The sequence below is a fragment of the Macrosteles quadrilineatus genome, unplaced genomic scaffold (genome assembly GCF_028750875.1).
Source record: "Macrosteles quadrilineatus isolate MER2022 unplaced genomic scaffold, UCM_ALF_1.0 Scaffold_4__1_contigs__length_99947679, whole genome shotgun sequence".
NCBI lineage: Eukaryota > Metazoa > Arthropoda > Insecta > Hemiptera > Cicadellidae > Macrosteles > Macrosteles quadrilineatus.
In genome coordinates, this window is record NW_026542597.1 from 72,718,073 (window position 1) to 72,741,659 (window position 23,587).

The following is a 23,587-nucleotide window of genomic DNA, read 5'->3' on the forward strand; positions in this document are numbered from 1 at the left end:
ACAACAGTGGAACAGTGTAGCTTATGATATCGTTAAAGATCAGCTTAAATAGAGTTTTTTTTTTTTTTACTTTGTCTGGTCAGCATATTTCCACTCGGCCGCTGGGTGATCCATCCACAGAGTAACGATTACATGCTTTATTTACTATTCTTTGCTCTGTGGACCCATCTCACTTGATTGCCGATTACTTCGATCACTCATTAGTTGTTCAATTAAATTTGCAATAAAATTATAAATGTGTGTGTATGTACTATTTATATTTAATGTATTATATTTAATATTTCTTCCATATAGAAATAATATTAGTTTAACGAGTACTTAGAATTGCTGCTACAGGAAAGGTAGGGTCCAATAAAGATTTTTCTTCTTTTAGTGAAATGTTTATTATTTCAGTATGATATGGATAAATTTTCAAAATTTTTTCAGAACATGTTCATTAAACAAGCAAACTACAACGATTTACTTATTCTTCTTAGGAACAACATGGGAATTTTAAATAACAGATTTTTGGAATTCTCTCCTCAACTAAGCACATAACAACGCTTCAATATACTAATGTTTGGTCTTAAGCTCTACCAGTCGGTCGTCGGTTTTTAGCAGTGCGTGTGCCTTAATGTTTTCGTGTCGTGTCCGTGACTTGTGCTGCATGTATTATTTATTAAACTTTCACGCAATGAAAATGAAGAAACCACGTAAAAAATGTAATTATGTAAATAGTTCAGTTTAATGTATGATGACTACGCACCCGACGATGGAGTTATCTCCGAAACGGCCGTAGTGCTCAATTAACAGGATTGCGAAGACTGTACCCTTTATACCCCTTTGTACCCTTTAGCCTTTATATATATACCAAATGGTTTAGAAATAAACTGGAAAACGTGTTTCTGTAAGGGCCAAAAATGGGGAAAATGTCGTACATTTTTGTACAGTTTTCGTACCATAATGTTTTCTCGTAGTTTCCCCGTGTTCCGACACCGATACAGTAACCGGTTCAAACAATTTAACCTGGAGAGGAACTGGTTCTTCCTTCGGCCAAAAACGTGAACACCATCCTGACCACGTGAGTATTAATTTATGAGAGATTTTATCCGCATAATTGCAGAACATTCCTGATCTTATAGTGAGGTATCTGAGCGCTGTTATTTAAGTGAGGTGTTAAGTATTAGTTTGGACTGTCCAGGTATTTTGCGGTCCAAGGTTTAAGGAAGGGCATATACTAAAATGAATTAACTTTTTGTTAGCTATAAGTGGGGTGTGGCCTATTCTGGGGTATACTGTTAAAGTATAGAATAATGTCCCATTTGTTTTACAAAGTTCTATTAAGTCCGATTATAGTTTCATCTAATTAATAAACACAAGGGGATACGTGCAGAATTTGCGTATTTTGATAGGGGTCCGAAACTCGATTCCGAGGAAAAAAGAACATTGGAATACCCTTATACTTTTCAAAGGTTGGTTATTAGGTAAATAAAACTAAAGTTATAAGTTTTAGTAAATAAAATGTGTTGCTTGTAGATATACACCATCAAGTGATTTATCTATTTCAATCAGTGGCAATTATAAAACAGTAGCCCAGACCCCATTTTCAATAACTGTGCTGACTCTTGTTTACAATCTGAAATATGACTGTGGTTAAACATTCAACCATGGTCAGCTGTTAGATAACTATTCATATTTAAACCGTTATAAAGAAAGTTTGTCAGCAACACGCGATTTTTGAAAGTGAGCTCAAAAAAATATTGAAACGCAAGGGGGATGAAGCCCTTAAGGAAATTATTTTTTTCATTACCATTCACAGGCACGCTGGACCATACGCTTTAAATGACACATCAATCGTAGACATCTGTTAATAGTAGGACAGCTGAAAATGGATGTTACAGAAAAAACCTTTATTGTATTAAGTACATATATAAATAGATAGATTAAATGCACATAATCTATAAAAATGAAGAAAACACAGAATGTTATTTTACTTGTTGGTTACGTGCTGATAAATGTTATAAAATTGTATGTACTGGTTCGAAACCGTGTCCAAATATAAATAGTAAATTTATGCCTCGAATTACCAACGTGGTTGCATTCTTAATATTAAATTTTCATGCACTAGGCCTAAATGCATTTACACTGTATCCTATGTTTGTTTTATGTGATAGTTTCTGAGAAGCATCTATAAGTATAAAAGAGGATGTTTGTATATATATTTGACAGTGATAAACTCAGACACCGCTGAACCGATTGCCACGAAACTTGGTACATACGTGTAGAATTTCATGGAATAGACAACATGGTTTATTTCATGGTTTATACACCATCAATTTCGTGATCCGTCCAATCGGCTCCGCCCCAGTGGCTCTGGAGTTTGCCATGTTAACCTTATGAGAAATGGAATTAATGAATCTTAACAGCTGTTTCAATTAAACAAGTTGGTTCTGTTCTATGATGTTCAATAGCATTAAAGTTACAAGGATTACCAACAGGGTGCAGCACTATTATTTCTTTTACATTTATGACAACAGCTAATTTGCAACCAAAAGGTGAGTGAGCATAGCGAACGAACTTCAACCTGGAGGCGAGTTAGCGTAGTGAACGAGCTAACCTGAAGGCAAGTGAGCGTAGCGAACGAGCTAACCTGAAGGCAAGTGAGTGCAGCGAACGAGCTCCAACCTAAAGGTGAGTGAGCGTAGCGAACAAGCTCCAACCTAAAGGTGAGTGAGCGTAGAGAATGAACTTCAACCAGGACGTGATTGAGCCATGCGAACGAGATCATCTTGAAAATTAAGAAGTTAAACGGGGCAAAGCCCGCGGGTTACAGCTAGTCACTTATAAAAACATATATGGCGGTTCAGATTAATCTTAGGAACAAGAAAAACATTTCTGTTTTTGGAACTACCTAGGTGGAATTTACCAAACCTCGCTGTCTAAAAAAGGTCGGGATTTGGTAATTTCCTAGGTCGACTTGTTAGAAACCTACTAACAGCTGACAACATCGACTTCCGTTGTGGTATCCAAGGTGATTTCAAAGCCTATGTTGTTGACATTGTTTTGTAGGTTTTGATATTGCCCTGTGCTCGTGGCTTTGTGTTGTATTACTGACACATCCTGTAAGCTACATCAGGTTCAAGTGTGAAGGTTGTCCTCAAGGCCAGACAGTGTAGAATGTAAGGCAGAGCTAGGTGCCGTTCACAAGGCAAACGACTTGATTCGTCATCTTCTTTGTGAGACAAAGTCAAGTTTTGTTCGACTAGTTCAGAAGGAGTTTTATTGTACATACGTTCGGCTGACTCATAGAGGCAATACAACCTTCCCCTTGTGGTCAAAATGATGCTTCATCAAAGTATAACTCAAAAACTCATTTATTTAGCCAGATTGACAATATACATGCAACTTTACTAAGACTAACTATTAACTAACTTGTTAGGTATACAATTAAAATTGAAATGCATACGACTGTCCGTCAGCAAGACATGCACAGACACAGTAGTAGTCTTTACCCACGAGAAATTTCTTTTGAAGTATCCCGGGTCGGCCGTGTCTGATGTGTACTTGATTTGAAGAGGGAGGGAATTACATAGATAGATGAATTAAAGGTTTGATGTCTTTCAAAGAAGGTATACGAATGAGTTGAATTCTCAGCTTTAAGTTATTAAAGATCAGATTTGAGTAGGTGGTTATGGTGTGAAAATTATAACAATTTGACCCAGAAAAGTCAGGACTTCCGGACTTCCAGAATGTTAACTAAAAGAAATGATAGAATCGCAGATTTAAATACAGCTTCAAGTGTGTTTGTAGGGGAGTCCGTGGCTCCTTTGAAGAAGGCAAAGGAAGTGGGTTCTTATGCGTTTATAGGGTAGTTTCATATAGCATGTGTGGATAAATTACACCGTAATAAGTAGTAGGAAATACCTCATTGTTTGGAAATGTTGCTAGTTGAGGCAGAAGGAAACTTTCTAAACTGTTAATTAATTGCTGATGTTTTGCCATTAAAACAGACATTGCAAGGGTAGGGTTGCAGGACGTAATTGTTCGACAATAGTAAGTAGGTTTACAAAGTAAGCGATTCTGTTGTGTTGTTAATTATAGACCAAGTGATCAATTTGCAACTACGGAATACACTTCAGAGTTCAAATATTTAATTCCCATGGGCCTATGATGAAAAGGAAATACCTGCCTGTTGTTACTAGTCTAATATATCAATTAATCAATATATTTAACATCAGTTCTAGTATTATTTTCAGGACACAGGCGCTATTTATAATTAAATAACTTCTTGATCAGCATTGTACGTGCTATTAAATTTACGCAAAGTCGATTTCAATTGGAGTGTCCAATCGAAATCGATCACCACTTACCATCTGTTTTGTATATTTACCGTCTTGTGAGTCACAGTATAAGAGTAAATATATGTTTTAAGTGTTATAAGACGTTTCTTTTATGTACTTTCCGTTTTTATAATTAGTATAAGGAAAACATTAATTTAAATGAACATGTAAAGGGATAAAATATCAGTTGAAAAAAACGTAGATCTACTTGCAAGTCCTAAAATTATTCGGGAATTATACTTGAAAAACGTACAGAATGATTATATAGCCCGACGTGTATCGGGAAGAAATTTACATAATTGATTAGTGTTCAAAATTACAAGAGGCAGTTACAGGCTGGGAAGTAAAAATTACGGTTCAAAACGGTTAAAATGATTTTAAAGATAGTTTAGTGACAAGAAAATAACATTAAATATGAAATGCACTCTTCATATATACCTAACAAAAACATACATTAAATTTGTTTTAGCTAAATGAACTGGATACCCCGCATCAGCAAAACCTGTGAATTTCAGGTTAAGACCTTAGATTTATTAGTCTTCAACCAGGATCACAGACAGTACTACAGGCATTTAACCTTTTATTAGTAAAATACGTGATCCAGAAGCTAAACATGTTAAAATGTGAATTTCAATTTGCCTGATTGGAATTTTTCTAAAATATTTCTTTATACGTCCGATCTATTCTCATTTATATTTATTAAATAACTTTAGGATTAACGAGCATGAGTTTTTTCGCTTTGAATGATGTGTTTTTTTTTCAGTGAAACGTTATTAATGAACATGCTACTAACATGAACATTTTTACCATACAGTTTTAAAAATTTCCTCCGTAACCATTAAGCGTACAAGTGCGCTTACTAAATTGGGGTTTAAACCTCTACAAAATAATTTCAAAGGGAATTGTGAGATATTTTGTTTTGATGTTCAAAATGGACATAACACCCCCCAAAAACCCTGGTCCCATAGTCCAATCATGTATGCTGATTCTCGAACTCAATCGATTAAAAAGAGAACTCGTTTGTACCAGACTTCGTTAAAATCGGATGGATTTTAATAGAGTTCTCATGCTTGTCCTCTTACGTCTTGCTATGTATTTAAATTTGACCGAATGTATGGCCTTTGAGACATCAATTCGACAAGAATTAAGTGGTCCTGGGTGTAAGTCTTACCAGGAGACTTGGACCACGGAGCTTATCAACTATTGGGGAAATTCGCCCTAAAGGGAGTACAGTATTTTTAATTCGTATGTAGTTTATTATAATTAGTGATCTTATAATGCACGTTTACCATCTGCGTTTCTAAAGTAAATTCAGTGAAGTATTCTCTCTTATTGGTGGTTGGCAAAACGACAAGGTGTGGTGAACTTTGAAGAGAAGAAATTCCTACGGACGAGGAAAAGAATCCCGTGTGTCCCCACGTGATGTGGACCAGTTTTACGATCCCAAGAGGTTTAATACTGGGACAACCTTGCTAAAAGGTATGCAAAAAACGTACAGTCTGTCTCATAAGTAACAGCCGAAGTCTGGAAAATGGTTTATGTGTCAAAATAAAACAAAAATCAAAATAATATTTTTTTTAATGGCGGCCGTTTAAAAAAAATTGTCACCGTTTGATATTTTTTTTTTAAAGACGAGTTATTATGCCTAATGCTTTATCTTAAATTTGATACCGAATTTCATAAAGGCAGCTTTAATATTTTTTAGATACGCGTATACATTTTACATACTAAACAAAACATAATGGTGGATATCCCTCTAACAAGGCATAGGTAGTATTATTTATTTTAGTATTATTTTCATCCATAAAACCATTTTCCGTAGTTTGGCTGTTTACTTATGGGTCACTTTGTATACAGGCTGATTTGTTGATTTGTGTCATTGATACAACATAAACAGATTGTTGTTTTCAGCAACGCATTAGAGGTTTTGAAAAGTACGCAGTGAACCAAGATAATAATGCTTAATAAGTCTGGATTTAATAAGTCAATAAGGCATTTATTTGGCCAGATTTACATTATTTATTTTCATATAACAAATGCAGTTTATCTTATAAACTAGAATATCTTATAAAATAGAAAATAGCAATTAACAATCGTTATAAATTTTATGAATAAATTAATTAATGAAGAAAGCGCACTATATGCCTATGACCAGTGACCACCGGACACTGCAGTAATATTTCTAGATACCTACTAGTAAATTAAGAAAGTTTTTTTTAATAACAATATTTGACTAAAATTGTAGATGGTTTGGTAATCTCAATACATTGGAAAGCAGTATACCGTTATAATAAAGATGTTTTTTTTAAGGGTGTTAGAATAATTCTTATGGGTAGATTAAGACTGTTTGGCAAAGAATATGGGCACGACCTGGAACTTGTAAAAATATAAATGTAATTTTTTTTTTAAAGAGAGGGGTTTAAGAATGTAAGGGAGGGTGATGAGTACATAAATGATGTACAACGACATTATGTATATGATGTTATACATCAACATGTATGTATACATGCAGCATGGAATACACGCCAACTGCGGCTGGCTTAAAGCCCGACGGCGCACCTATACGAGGATTTGAGTTTTGGAATCGTCGTTTAAGTATTCTATATACGTTGTTTTAAAACCTTTCTCCAAATATGATAAGATTTTGACGATTCATTTTTTTATAATCTATTACCTACAAACTTTTATATATAGGCTAACAATCTAATTGTGGATTTTATAGTAAACACTTGCATAACTCAAGAGCAATAAATTATTAAAAGCCAAACTATATATAATACATAATATATACTAGTGTACATGTTGCTCGAATTCGAGCAATTGTAAAGTATTACATGATTTGCAAACCAATAACAATCATACTTAGCTATCAACATTTCAACAAAAACACACCTACCTTCCCTGTAGCAGCAAATCTAATTACTCATATTAAAATTAACTTAATGCTATTTAAATAGGAAAAATGACCATGTTAAGGGAATAATTAATCTTTGTATTAAAAGCCAGGTAAATGGAAATTCGCTTAGTCTGAAGGTTTGCTGCGGATACACAATTTTAATAACAGCAAAGATTGAAGAATCTGAATTATTACTTATATCCATGAATTTATCTAACAATTATTTCCTGTAAAATATTATTACAGCAGTTCAAAAATATTGAAACTAACTCGATCAACAAATGATGTTGAAAGAATTCCATACTTATGACATTAATATATAGTTTGACAGTTTCATTTAATCAATGTTAAATGTTTACATTCGGGCATAGACAAAAATGATTCGGGCGAGTGACATATTTGATTAATGTTTATGATCCCTAACGTTCCTGTTCTAATAATCATGCAGTATTTAATATGTTTGAACCAGCTGTGTGGAATTGTGAAATCAAAATTAATTTGACAGTTAGTTCTGCTTGTTTACATTTTAAAATTTTGTGGGTTTGTTCTTTGTTACCATGGATACCATCAATAAATATTTCACTCTTAATTTCTGACAACAGCTGGAGTTCCATAACAAATTTTGTTTTGCATGTTAATCTTATGGATAAATACGAAACTTTAAAGGGCCCCAGGGCCTCACTCTCTAATTATTTCCTTAAAAAGAAAGTTTCCTGCAGAACTTCACGTTACGCTCTTTCAAATGACACCAAAAACATGTCAATTGGTTCAGTAGTTTCGGAGGAGTAATTGTCACAAAAAACCTGCTTGCGTATTAAATAAGTATAGATATAATATGTAATCTGTATAATCTATACCGGGTGTCTTAATAATTTTATTTTTATTTATCTCATTTAATAACAACCACACCGAATTCACTGGAAGGCTCTGCTATGTTACAGTCTGAGGGATAGTGTCAGATGGGCCAAACCACGCTAAACCTTCTTACGCCCTCAGCCCTCCTCGGATATAGATCGACAATAAAAAAAATAGCTTTCTCTTTAATAGGCCTACATAAAGTTGTTCGAAAATATGATATTTAGAACCAACATAATGGTAATATGGTAACCAATAATTCATGGACGCAGCAAATTGTCCTACTTAGCTAGTATATATATATATTCATTTCCACTGGCAGTGTTGACCAAATAATAACTCCGGTAAGTTATTGGTTCTTCAATAATTTAGATAGAGTAAAATATAAGGATAGATAGAGTAAAATATGGAAAACTTTCTAAAAGTATTATCGTGGTCCAAATATATGTTTAAATCAAACCATATACAGCTAGTTTATATAACTTTTCCTTTCCCCTACTGGACCTCCGTATAGGTAGCCGGTTACCTTTCTTTATGTTGTTTTTGTTAGTTTAGTTTCTGTTTTGCGTAAGTGATTCATGATTACTTTAATATGGAATATTAGTTACAGCCGGGAGCTTATATGTAACAAAAGGTCAGTACCCAAATGGCTTTAAGTTTTTAGGTAACTTTAATTAGAAAAATATCATTTCTGTTTTTTGAATTGGCAGAGCTAAGTTATCCTGTTATAATATGATAAGGGCATTCTATACCTACCTTAAATAATATGCTAATTAAAATATATCTTAATCCTGCAATGATTTAGATTTCCGTAATTATTTATTATACATTTGTTACTGTATGACACTCTACCGTATGGGATTTTGATTTTGCTTCTTGTCTGTGTGGGTCACCTATGTCACTTTTCCCCAGAGGGGAATGTTTTGATGTTTTGTTGACATCCAATAATGGAATGGAATGTCAAAGAAGGAAGGAAGAGCAGGAGCAGAGCAGCAGACGGAGGAAGCGGAATTCCAGGGAAGGGTTAGTTTTAGGGTTTGGCTTGACAAAAAATTAAGTGGTGACTCTAGTAGCAGGTTAAAATATGCGTAAATTTTAAAGTTATTATTAGGCCTACCTTTAGTTTAAAATTTGACGTTTGGGTGACACAAATGTTTTTTAAGGCAAAGTTTTAAATTTATTATTCTTCTATTGAACTTTCACATCTAGGTCAATTCGACCTAACCATGGATTCTATAGAAAACAATTTGTGTTTGCTGTTAGATGGCCTGGCTCTTCAAGACAGCGAAGAATTGTGTGACTTTTCCCTTGCAGATCAGAATGAAGCTATAGGTAAGCAAGAAACAATTTGATTATCTGCATAACTTACTAAGTTAAGGCTAGACCACTGTAAGGTTAATATAGGCCTTTGGGGCCTAACCTAGGCCTGATTTGGGGTATAGTTTCTTAACTGGGCTACGCTAATAACTTATCGATTGAAACTATCGATTCGATTAGTAAACCTTCGGCTGCACTTTACTAAATATCCGTCCTACACTCATTCAAATGATATTTTAGTGATAGGCTACTATTGATATTTTATATCAATAGTAGGCCTATATAGATTAGGCCTATTCTATATAGCCTAACTTAGCCTATCGATTGATTTTTTAATTCAAATGAGTGTAGGACGGATACTTCAGTGCAGCCAAACCTTCATTTGATTTGTCATTATCTGGTTAGGTTCAAACTTATATTAGGCTATAGGCTATCAATATTTTCAATCGATAATTTAGTTTCAATTGATGTTAGCTTAACCACAGAAAACATACTAGGCCTACTATAACCCAGAATGCCAACTGCATGGTAAAAAGCGTTAAGTACTTTGAGAGAGCTTTGCCTGTCAATTCGTAGGCAGTGCCACCAGCGTTGCAATGCACTCAGCAACTTAATTTTTAATCACATTGTTAAAATCCATTTGACAAAGTTCATAGAGAGCAATAGAAATATAAGTTAATTTCAAGAAGTAGGGTTCGCCATTAGTCATACATAAACCGAAGTCCAACACGCTAACCGCTAAGCTGGCAAAAGATTCTTAAGTTAGTTGGTTGAAGCTGGAAATAAGTTAGCCTACTTATACAACTTAAGTAACTTACCTAGGTACTTATAAATTACTTCTAAGCTACCATCTAAATTAAGTTACTTGCATTTTACACTAGTCATTCAGAATTTTCTCTTTAAATAGCCTACGGTACTGCCAATGTCCTACATATCTAAAACACACCTTGGATTCTTGCTACTGAGATATATATTGACAAGTCAGGGTTACAGTTTCTTAACTGGGCTACTGGGCTAAGTTACGCCACAGAAAACATACTACTATAACCCAGAATGCCAACCGCATGGTAAAAAGCGTTAAGTACCTACTTTGAGAGAGCTTTGCCTGTCAATTCGTAGGCAGCGCCACCAGCGTTGCAATGCACTCAGCATAGCAACGCTGGTGGCGCTAACTTAAGAATCTTTTGCCAGCTTAGCGGTTAGCGTGTTGGACTTCGGTTTATGTATGACTAATGGCAAACCCTACTTCTTGAAATCAACTTATATTTCTATTGCTCTCTATGAACTTTGTCAAATGGATTTTAACAATGTGATTAAAAATTAAGTTTTTGTTTCAACCCCAGTGGCATTTCTGCAATTTAAGTTAAAACAGAAACCCTTTTAAAGGAAAGCAATCTAAGCCTCTGAAATGTTTGTGGAATGCTGAATATCCTGTCCCTCTTGAATTGAAGTCCAAAATGCTAACTAGGAAGCTAGAGCAACACGGCACTTGAGTTGGACTTGTAATACTGATAGGCTATGTAGACATTTTGGTAGGTAGGCCTACCAGCTAATAATTCCTGAACAAGGGAATATGGTTTGTTAGTGCATCACTAAGTATCAGCATCGACCAACAAAGTAGAGAAGACACCATCGTTGAACAAGGGTCTCTATCGGACTCGTGCCTTGGCTGGTAACATGAAAAAAGACCAAACCACATTAGCTGCTGGTTCTAAAGCATGTTTTGTTAGCCTACTGTAGGCCCTACATACTTTGACAACCCCTTGGTATAAAAAGGTGTAAGTTAGGGCCTATGTTGTATTTAATAGTAAGTTACTGAACATTTAATAGGTCTAAGTTTGTAATGGAGACATTTATTTTTCAGCTGCTAAGGGGGTTACTCCCTCGACACCATCTGATTTTGTTCCTGTTGTCAAGAACACTGTGACATACATTGTTATGGCAGTACTTTTCAATGATGACGGAGAAATATTGATGATGCAAGAAGCCAAAAGCTCATGTGCAGGCCAGTGGTACCTCCCTGCCGGCAGAATGGAACCTGGAGAGGACATTGAGGTTAGAGTGAACCCATAAGTGCTAAAACCATTGTTAGATCTTGATCATATTTTAAAACATGAATACATAAAAGCCAGCTGTTCTTTTAACCTCAATCTAAGTAGGCTAATCAGCAAAAGTTATTTTTTGAATTTACAGGTTTCAATTATCCTTGCATTTGCCCGTCCAGGTAGTTAACCGAAGAGTAAACTGCATAGACTAGGTCTACTGATAAAATTTAGTGGTAGACACCATGACGTCGAAACACATCGTTACCATATCTTATGGGTTTGTAGACTGTCACGCTAGTGACTGAGCCACGAAGTTACTATCAGGATGTATTTAGGCCTACAGTAGATTCCCTCTTATCCGAACACCTTTTGACCGGACATCGGTTTAACCCTATTACAATCGGCAGAAATGACATCTCTTTAACCAGACAATTTTTATCAGCACATTGGTTTAACCGGACTAGATCGGCAGGAAGTGGGCGGTACTGAAACAACTGTTCTCATGGGAAAGATTTGAGACCAGTGATCACGAGTCTAAATACAATGCTCTCCTAAATTTAAATCAAATATCAGTAAAAGGTCCGTTTTAACGAGTTTTGGAAACATCGGTTTAACTGGAAAACCCGTTATCCGGATTGGCCTCGGTCCCGAGGAGTCCGGATAAGTGGGAGTCTACTGTGTAGGCCTATATACTTATATTAAAACAAAAATATTAGTGAACCCAAAAAACTACTTAAAAATGCTAACACCTTTCTTTAAGTACCTATTAATTACCCAAAAGTAAAAATAAAATAAAATAAGTACCGTACGGTAGGTATCCAACACAAGTAATGACTATATCTCACACTATAGTGCTCTAACTTAAATCAGTTACAAAAAGCAAGCTGTTCCCTAATTGAGTTGTAGGGCCTAAATTGAGATTTGTTACGCATCTGCCTGTTTTATTAACCTGTTTCAGTTTGCTTTTTTGACGGTAAAATTTTAATAATGTTGCCAGACTAGATGTCAAATGTTTATTGGTCAATATTTGAACAATAGACAGAAGTTACTAGAGACGTACCTAGATAGATAGATGGTGAAACAGGTAGATGTTGTTGCAAATTTTTAAAGGGTCCTCTTAGAAACTCCAGTTTAGAACAATAATAATAATCATTATCACACACCATAAATTTTGAAGGTGTCTAAAAAGGTTTATGTCTAACTTGCTTAAGATTTTTTGTAGCCTAGTCAATATTTTGTTAGATCTGTGACCTAAAATTTTTAATACCCTATTGGCCTTTTGTACCAAACAAATGTGTCTCGGTAGGCTATGGCTATAAATTACTATTTGCTTTCGTAAGAGATCAAGTCTAACCGTAAAACGGTGTTTTGTGAACAGGAAGCTGTGAAGAGAGAAGTCCTCGAAGAGACCGGTCTGTACATGGAGCCTACCTCTCTCATCATGGTCCAGTGTGCCAGCAAAGCTTGGTTCAGGTTCATACTAGCTGGTCATGTCACCGGTGGCACACTGAAGACTCCTGGGCAAGCTGACTCTGAATCCCTACAGGTTAGTTTTGCCTGGATTTGGTAATAACTAAGGCTATACCTAATAGCATACATAAACTAAGGTGGTATATCAATGAAGTACTTACTGTTTTTTTTAAATTAAATTACCGTAATTCCTGATATTAATTTTGACTGGAGACATGAATTTCAAGGTGTACAAGGGAATCGTTTTAAGTCGAGCATTACAAGCAAGTCTTATGTGAGTGAAAATTCACCCAGTAGTCAGGCGCAGTTGAATATCCTGATTGGCTTTTCCTGAGGTTAAATTTGGGGACCATCAACCCAATCAGTTAACATCTTATGTGGGATAAATTTGTTTGGGCTCTCACTAATCCAGCCAAACACCATAACTGGGTAAATCTATCTATATATTAATAGGCAAGCATCTATATATTAATAGGCAAGCATGTTTCTTTAAAACCTTTTCTCTCAGCTCGTGTGTATCGTAGGGAAAATCTACGCATACCGTTAGAAAGCTATTTTCCTGTAGGTGTGCAGAATCCCTTTAAAAATTAAAATAGACTCAAAAATAAGCACAAAAATGAATTTAAATTTAAAAAATTAACATGGGTCATGTGGGTTGCTATGGTGACTGACGAAATAACAACAAAATATAAACAGAAAATCAAAACAAATGGAAGACATTCCAATCACATGTTTTATTTACAGTGTGGGGTGATAATAGAGAAGTTTGCACAAAACATACTTTTGGTCGATTTTTCGACCACGGGGCGTGCTCTCGTTCTAGATTAATGCATGCCTATGAGACAAATGGGGAAACAGTAAAGATTGATTAATTAGAACCACGACAGGCAGAGTCATAAAAATTCCTTACAGCCACAGTTACAATGGCATTGCTTCCAAATCACAGCAAAACCAAAACCATGAATATCTTTTTGTTTTAAGAGATTACAAAGACATCATCATCGTATCCAGCCATCATGGCAAAATTGTGACCATTTCTACGGATGCATTCTGCGATTGCAAAAATAAAATGAGATTAAAAACTTGACTCAGCTCAACTTTCTAACTTTCTCAATCAGTTTAACTTTAAGGTAAAGCTCAGCTCAAATACCTAGCCACACCCCACCTTGGTGTATACGTATTCATATAGGGCCTACATGTGATGTGGTATTGTAGGCCAAATGGGTGAAGGACCCAGAGCAGATGAGTCTGAGATGCAAGGACATCTTGTCATTGGTGGAGAGAGGACATCAGTTCAGACTGAGACAGGAGCCTCAACACCCTAGCATGTTGCCTGCAGTGCGACCACATCACAATCTGTTGCTGATAGACTATGTTGTGTGTTGTAGGCCAAGTGGGTGAAGGACCCAGAGCAGATGAGTCTGAGATGCAAGGACATCTTGTCAGTGGTGGAGAGAGGACATCAGTTCAGACTGAGACAAGAGCCCCAACACCCTAGCATGTTGCCTGCAGTGCGACCACATCACAAGCTGTTGCTGATAGACTATGTTGTGTGTTGTAGGCCAAGTGGGTGAAGGACCCAGAGCAGATGAGTCTGAGATGCAAGGACATCTTGTCAGTGGTGGAGAGAGGACATCAGTTCAGACTGAGACAAGAGCCCCAACACCCTAGCATGTTGCCTGCAGTGCGACCACATCACAAGCTGTTGCTGATAGACTATGTTGTGTGTTGTAGGCCAAGTGGGTGAAGGACCCAGAGCAGATGAGTCTGAGATGCAAGGACATCTTGTCAGTGGTGGAGAGAGGACATCAGTTCAGACTGAGACAGGAGCCCCAACACCCTAGCATGTTGCCTGCAGTGCGACCACATCACAAGCTGTTGCTGATAGACTATGTTGTGTGTTGTAGGCCAAGTGGGTGAAGGACCCAGAGCAGATGAGTCTGAGATGCAAGGACATCTTGTCAGTGGTGGAGAGAGGACATCAGTTCAGACTGAGACAGGAGCCTCAACACCCTAGCATGTTGCCTGCAGTGCGACCACATCACAAGCTGTTGCTGATAGACTATGTTGTGTGTTGTAGGCCAAGTGGGTGAAGGACCCAGAGCAGATGAGTCTGAGATGCAAGGACATCTTGTCAGTGGTGGAGAGAGGACATCAGTTCAGACTGAGACAGGAGCCTCAACACCCTAGCATGTTGCCTGCAGTGCGACCACATCACAAGCTGTTGCTGATAGACTATGTTGTGTGTTGTAGGCCAAGTGGGTGAAGGACCCAGAGCAGATGAGTCTGAGATGCAAGGACATCTTGTCAGTGGTGGAGAGAGGACATCAGTTCAGACTGAGACAGGAGCCTCAACACCCTAGCATGTTGCCTGCAGTGCGACCACATCACAAGCTGTTGCTGATAGACTATGTTGTGTGTTGTAGGCCAAGTGGGTGAAGGACCCAGAGCAGATGAGTCTGAGATGCAAGGACATCTTGTCAGTGGTGGAGAGAGGACATCAGTTCAGACTGAGACAGGAGCCTCAACACCCTAGCATGTTGCCTGCAGTGCGACCACATCACAAGCTGTTGCTGATAGACTATGTTGTGTGTTGTAGGCCAAGTGGGTGAAGGACCCAGAGCAGATGAGTCTGAGATGCAAAGATATCTTGTCAGTGGTGGAGAGAGGACATCAGTTCAGACTGAGACAAGAGCCCCAACACCCTAGCATGTTGCCTGCAGTGCGACCACATCACAAGCTGTTGCTGATAGACTATGTTGTGTGTTGTAGGCCAAGTGGGTGAAGGACCCAGAGCAGATGAGTCTGAGATGCAAGGACATCTTGTCAGTGGTGGAGAGAGGACATCAGTTCAGACTGAGACAAGAGCCCCAACACCCTAGCATGTTGCCTGCAGTGCGACCACATCACAAGCTGTTGCTGATAGACTATGTTGTGTGTTGTAGGCCAAGTGGGTGAAGGACCCAGAGCAGATGAGTCTGAGATGCAAAGATATCTTGTCAGTGGTGGAGAGAGGACATCAGTTCAGACTGAGACAGGAGCCCCAACACCCTAGCATGTTGCCTGCAGTGCGACCACATCACAAGCTGTTGCTGATAGACTATGTTGTGTGTTGTAGGCCAAGTGGGTGAAGGACCCAGAGCAGATGAGTCTGAGATGCAAGGACATCTTGTCAGTGGTGGAGAGAGGACATCAGTTCAGACTGAGACAGGAGCCCCAACACCCTAGCATGTTGCCTGCAGTGCGACCACATCACAAGCTGTTGCTGATAGACTATGTTGTGTGTTGTAGGCCAAGTGGGTGAAGGACCCAGAGCAGATGAGTCTGAGATGCAAGGACATCTTGTCAGTGGTGGAGAGAGGACATCAGTTCAGACTGAGACAGGAGCCTCAACACCCTAGCATGTTGCCTGCAGTGCGACCACATCACAAGCTGTTGCTGATAGACTATGTTGTGTGTTGTAGGCCAAGTGGGTGAAGGACCCAGAGCAGATGAGTCTGAGATGCAAGGACATCTTGTCAGTGGTGGAGAGAGGACATCAGTTCAGACTGAGACAAGAGCCCCAACACCCTAGCATGTTGCCTGCAGTGCGACCACATCACAAGCTGTTGCTGATAGACTATGTTGTGTGTTGTAGGCCAAGTGGGTGAAGGACCCAGAGCAGATGAGTCTGAGATGTAAGGACATCTTGTCAGTGGTGGAGAGAGGACATCAGTTCAGACTGAGACAGGAGCCCCAACACCCTAGCATGTTGCCTGCAGTGCGACCACATCACAAGCTGTTGTTGCGATTTGTCATCCTCGCCAGACAGAAGAGCAGGTAAAATTGATGTTGTGAAGCTTCAATTTAAAGAATTATGATACAGTTCTCCTTGTAGGCCTATAAAGCTAGTTAAATTAAGCCCATTCAAATTTATTGATTAAAAATTTATCAATTAAAGATGCTTTTGAACGTTTGCCAGCTATGCGGAGTTCATTAGGGTTGTTTAAGAATTTAACCAAAGTTAGGGATATTTTGAAAGTTACACGGTGTTACTGAACAAGATGTTCAGAATTGATATTGTCTTCAAGACAAATAAGGACAACAGTAAGCCGGGCTCGACTGATGGGCCAATCACCAAGCAAATTTTTTCAACTTTAATCTCTGTTGTGATGGAAACTGATGGACATCAGCTGCCTGGTTGTGCACCCTTCTCCAAACTACCTAAGCCAATTACGATAAATATTTTACCTCCCAAACAGTTATTCTGCTTACGTATTATGTATCCATTTACTGCCTATAGATAATAGAGCTAACCTTACCCCCATCTCACGGAAACCTAATCACGAAACGTGATTCATATTTGGCTGGTGCTTCAATACCACTTTGCCTTTGGCTACTGTCACAAGTCTAATTGTCACAAAGGGGTGGGAATAAACAACTGAAATAGTAGAGAATAAAGACAAAAACTCAGTGCCAATATCAGATTTTAACTACCTCGCTTTGCCATGGTTGTGTTTGTATCATTGTCCATCACTTTATTGAAAGGCTGTTTACTTTTCTTATGTTTCTAGCAACCGAGTACACATATTGCTGTCAGAGAAGACTGAAGTGCACTTGCCAATTTGTGAGGTCAATCATCATCACAATTTACATTCAACCATCCGAAAGTTCATGGTGGTGAGTTGGCTGATACTTTTAAAGCAAACTAGGCCTATAATTTTGTCATTTTTAGTATTAGTAATGAAATAAATCGCCATGTCATTACTGTAGTTTAAATTGGTAAATAATAGTTAAATAATAACATATTTTAACAAATTTTACATTTCATAAGATTTTATATTATTTGCTTCAATAAGTTTTTGCTAAAAGTAGTGTCCCACTAATACATTGTTGTCCGCAGGAGATCTTTGGTGCAGACGTGCCTCCTCACAAGCCCCATGGTGTGCTGAGTGTAGAACACTGTGGTAATCCCGAGGGTGCTCATGACGGCCTCCTCATGACCATTCTGATAGCCTTCCGGGTGCCTCTAGAACAGGTCTGTACACGTACTGGTATCTTGTAGTGATGTGATGTAGTCATTGTAGAGTTTTACGGCAACACCCATGTGCGTAACTTGCTGTCTCCGTGACTTCGGTAATTGTCTCCCGCAACTGCGTCAGTAGTGGTAAGCATAACTTGCAGTCTCTGCGACTTCGGTAATCGTCTCCCGCAACAGCGATAACATATGTGAGCGTAACTTGCAGTCTCCACAACATCGTTAATCGTCTCCCGCGACTGCGGCAACACCCATGAGCGTAGCCTGCAATTTCCGTGACTTTGGTAATCGTCTTGCACGATGGCGGCAATACCTGTTATCGGCACCTTTTAACAAACAGTGCTAACATCCACCATTGGTAGTAAAAGTGGCTTGTCTTCAATCGCCATGAATAGCGAGTATTGACTTTGCCGTATTACAATTCTGTTGAGGTTTGACGTTTGACTCGTGTGTGGGACGAAAATGAAGTTTTTCTACCCTGAAGAAGTGGGATGTTTTTGGGTTTTGTGAAATGTTAGACTTAATCTCCAGGATGATGTAATATGTGTGTGTGTGTTAACTGTATATGACGAGTTCTGTATTTCACCGGACAATTAAAGGTGAGTAAAGCCCACAAAATTGTCACAAGTTAATAAATACGTCGCCTACAGAAATGCCATTAAAAAAATAACAATAGGCCCTACAATATAAACAAATTCTACTTTGATTAAAATTTTTAAACTTATTTATTTCCAAGCAACTAACTGACGTTAAAGCATATTTTGATAAATTTTATGATTTAAAGCAGGGCTTTAAAAAAATATCCTTAAACTTAAAGAAATGAGTAATTTTGTACAGGGAAAGTTATAAACGCATGGCCAAGCCAGAGTAAAGTAAAAAATGTAAATTACAATCTGTTCTAATGCAATGGAATTTCTTCTTAATCAATATTAGCTTTTTCGATTAGACTGTTTTGGTAGTGGTTGTTAAAAGGTCAACAGTCGTTTATGTTACTTCTAAGATAAGCCATCCGATTTGATCAAAACAACCATTGCATAGACTTGTGTAGTTCATTTTATAAAAGTACAGTAGACTCTCAGTAATCCGGCAGATATAGGACCGTGATACTGCCGGATTAGTGAAAATACCGGATTACTGGAATGTTATCAATAAAAGCACTTCAAATGCAATTAAAACACGTCTCCGAAGATTGCGTGATCGGAAACCTCTATTGCCGCGATCGGGCATGACGACGATGACGTTACCGTAATCGTGGGAGACGATGATAACGTCCACACAGTCGCGGGAGATAATCATGATTTTGCCACGATCGTTCATGACGACGATGACGTTTCCGTGACCGCGGGAGGCAATGATAACGTCTACACGTCCGCGGAAGATGTTCGTGATTTTTCGCGATCACGCATGACGACGATGACATTTCCGTGACCACGGGAGATGTTCATGATTTTGCTGCAATCGCACAAGTCGAAGATAACGTTTCTGTGACTGCGGGAGTAGACAATGATGTTTACACGGCCGCGGGGGATGATAAAATCTTTGCCGTGACCGTGGAAGACAACGATAATGTCTACATGACCACGGGAGATGTTCATGATTTTGCCGTGATCACGCAAGTTGACGATAACGTTTCTGTGACTGCGGGAGTAGACAATGATGTTTACATGGCCGCGGGAGATGATAAAATCTTTGCCGCGACCGCGGAAGACAACGATAATGTCTACATGACCGCGGGAGATGTTCATGATTTTGCAGCGATCGCGCAAGACGAAGATGATGTTTCCGTGACTGAGGGAGTAGACAATGATGTTTACACGGCCACGGGAGATGATAATATTTTTTGTCACGACCGCGGAAGATAACGATAATGTCTACATGACCACGGGAGATGTTTATGATTTTGCAGCGATCGCGCAAGACGAAGATGATGTTTCCGTGACTGCGGGAGTAGACAATGATGTTTACACGGCCACGGGAGATGATAATATTTTTTGTCACGACCGCGGAAGATAACGATAATGTCTACATGACCACGGGAGATGTTTATGATTTTTCCGCGATCGCGCAAGACGACGATAACGTTTCCGTGACCGCGGGAGGCGATGATAACGTTTCCGTGATTGCAGGAGGCGATGATAACGTCTAAACGTCCGCGGGAGATGTTGGTTACTTTGCCGCGATCGTGCATGACAACAATGACTTTTCCGTGACCGCAGGAGATGTTCATGATTTTGCCACAATCGCGCAAGACGACGATGACGTTTTCATGACCGCGGGAGAATGTCTACACAGCCGCGGGAGATAATCAGAATTTTGCCGCGATCGCGGAAGACCTCCTGTCAAAATAAGCCGGAGTGGTGCAGTGTCGGATTAGAGAGGGTCTACTGTACTATGCTTGGCTCCTATAATTTTGCTCAGGAAACAACATCTAGTTTAATTAACTCACCACTATAAGTTTAAATTTTTGTGGACTGTCTCAGCAATCTTCTCTACAGTGTCAAACAATATACTTTTAATAATTTCTTAGAGTTTCTGAAATTTTTGGGAGTAATATGCAAAGTGTGAATTTGTTTATTAATTTTGACTGGTCACCAATCAACAACCACAATTAACAACTTAGGCTTGTCCTGCAGTTCGGCTGGAGCCATAATCATTAATCATATTTGTCAAAGGGAAAAAATCCATCTTGCAATTTCTTTTAATAGCATACAAAGAAAGAACACAACATGAAACAACCTTTAACAAAATTAATCAACATAAATGTGCAGTCCTAGACCCTCGATGCCAAAAACTATGTTTAGATTTTCATAAAAAGTGTACCGTGTTTTTGTGTTGTGTTATGTGTTCTTTGTCTGTGAATCTCTTCATTGTCTACTGGTCATGAATATCGGATATCACATGCATCACTCATTTTGCTAGGGGCCACAGAAGTCACTGTAGTGTAAAGCAACAAATTTTTATTTGAAGGTCCCAAAAGTAAAAAAAAAATATCTGGCCTAACTAACTAAAATACAATTCCCGGACCTTTCTCTTGTTTTGTGCCTTGCTGCAGGCGATGATTAAATTCACAATTCAGAATAAGTGAGAAAAAACATATTTTGGGAGCAGCCAACCGGCTCAAATTGTTATTGCACAAAATACTGTATGCCCAACTATCTCGTGTTCAAATCATTGAAAAGGATTGTCTTATTGGTACCATAGGTCGTACGTTTTATCATTGTCCCCCTCCCTTCTAAATTCACTGAAATTTACTTTGATCAATGAAGAACTTGGAAGCGAAATGCTTATGGAGAATAGTCAGACTCGAATTTTACTGCCGAAATGAGCTTCGTGCGGTAGCCGCAGGGATGTGATCGCGCTGTGACCACTTTGCTTTATTTCTCTCTCTTTCTAAGCTGATTCTTTGTCTCACTCAGTCAGTTGACTTGGCCGTACGTGGTTGCAATAGTAGCCCCTTTGCTACTTAGTGGCCGCCGTGGGAACTAGTATATCCGGGATTCAAATATTCCCAGACTGAATTTTTAACATAGGCGTTGCTAGTTTGTAATTTGTATTCATTGCTTTGGTCAGCTGGACACCCTGAATCGCAAGATGTATTATTTTGAGGCCCTGTCATATATTATGATGGAATCCAAAACATGGATCATCCAATGATGAGTTAGAGCTGTCACGGAATCATTTGGTATGGTACCATATTTTATTTTTTAATAGTTCAATACAATCTGTTCTCCACAGTCCTTTTCTCCACCTGGCAAATGTTTGATCAGCTGTTTGAGTTGTGTCGTCTGTTCCAGGTGTTTCCCATAGACAAGTATACCTGGCTGATGGTAGGTGGTGGTTTGGGAGATAAACTCATTCAGCGTGTACCTCGTAACATGACTGTACCACTGCACGTCATCTCCTAGTGTACTGTACACTCTACAAGTAAATATTAACCTGGTACTATCACAATGCAAAGAACTGAAGAGGGCTAGGACTCCAAATCACGGACAAATTTTATTTGATTTGTTTAGTAGATATTGACTGAATGTTTACTTTACTTCTTATAAATTACGGTAAGATTGTCAAAATTTTCTATTTTTTGATTTGATTATAAAACTTTATGTTATTACAGCTAGGAAACAAACATTTAACTTTTGAATATAGTTGCTGATAAAATTATTTAGATTTTTTTTATCCGTGTAGAATTTCTTATCCATTTTTCTACTTGACCGCTGAACTTGACTATCCTGATAGTGAATTTCCCGTAGGGAAAGGGAGTAAGCTACATTTCATCTGAATTTTCATCTTAAAATTGAAAGTACATTAATATGACATTAAATTTTGTCAGGACATATATGAACAATTTACATTGAAGGTTGATGAGTGTTATGGATGATTCAATTTTATCCAAGCATCTAGTGAAAAAGAAACTAGGGTGAAATTAGGATTTTGCCTGAGGTGCCACCAAAAATAAATATAAATAGGCTATGGAGTTTTTGCAGGCAAATTCAATGAATACTTAACAAATTCAATTGTCTTGGCTGTTATGCTCAAGTTTTAACATAATTATAGCTTATGTAGTTTTAAATGTATTTAAAAGTGCCTGATTAATATTTATTGCATTGTTGAAAATGTTTTAAGATTTTAATGAGCTTGAATGGCTGAACATAATTCTATTTTGTTATTTTAATCTCAATGTAATGAAGTACTAGTAGAAAAAAAATGTATTTATGAGCTTAAATAACATTTAATTTTAGTTTTGCCTATTGGATGTTTCTAATGGTAAATACAACAAATTAGTTTTACAATCTAAACAGGTACTCTTTTTGATACTTGAATAAAGAGAGTGAGAATTAAAAAAATTAACAGTTGTACAAAATAGATATATTCATATATGGTTTTATCGTTTTTATCTTTACTTCTTCTACGTGCTGTGTATATTTATTTTATACTATTTTAATTTTGAATGATGTTTTATATTGTTTATAATCAAATATATTTATTTTATTTTTCAGTTATTTTAAGCATTACTACTTGTAATAATATCCTATCCTATATTTCTTTTGTATGGTGATGGAGACTGAATTTGTACTTAACTATTGCCATTTACATTCATGTAGATAAAAGTAATGTTGGCCCTTGCCTCTTTAGAGGAATTTTACGAATTTTGAATCCACCGTCAATACATTATTTTTGTATGTTATAAGACTATTTAAATGTTACTAATTGTTTATGACCTTGATTGTGCTTATACATCATCATCCATTTGTTCATCACATGTTAGCAATTTTATTGCTTTTTCTGTTACCGAAAGGTTTATGAATTTGATTAGAATTATTTATTGTTGTTGATTGATTACTAACAGAGAAAAAACATCTCTAACCGAATTTTATTACAGTGATGCTGGCAAATTGTATCTATATAATTTATTTTAAGGTTGGTTATCAAAGTTTATATATTGTTTATTTTTGTTAATAAAATGATTATAAAATTGAGTTGAAGGAATTTTATCATACTGCACCTTTTTTTAAGCTCTCTAAATCATAAAAGAATATTTTTTTACATGTTATATCTTTACAGTTAGCCTATCACCATCACACAAAACTGCATCCATCTTATTCGGCTACATAATAAATCAGCTGTTTACTAATGTGCAGTATTCAACTATTTGGCTATTTTTGTTTGA

General features: G+C 37.5%; 1 protein-coding gene across 1 annotated transcript; it reads left to right on the top strand.

Annotated features, from left to right (window-relative positions):
* Positions 1 to 9,081: 9,081 nt before the first annotated feature.
* Positions 9,082 to 22,789, top strand: LOC128992374 (8-oxo-dGDP phosphatase NUDT18-like). Its single transcript, XM_054415925.1, has 7 exons — positions 9,082 to 9,402; positions 11,252 to 11,442; positions 12,811 to 12,978; positions 16,540 to 16,721; positions 17,456 to 17,561; positions 17,785 to 17,919; positions 21,714 to 22,789. Exons 1-7 carry the CDS (start codon positions 9,297 to 9,299, stop codon positions 21,822 to 21,824), a joined length of 999 nt encoding a protein of 332 aa, XP_054271900.1. The 5' UTR covers positions 9,082 to 9,296; the 3' UTR covers positions 21,825 to 22,789.
* Positions 22,790 to 23,587: the final 798 nt, after the last annotated feature.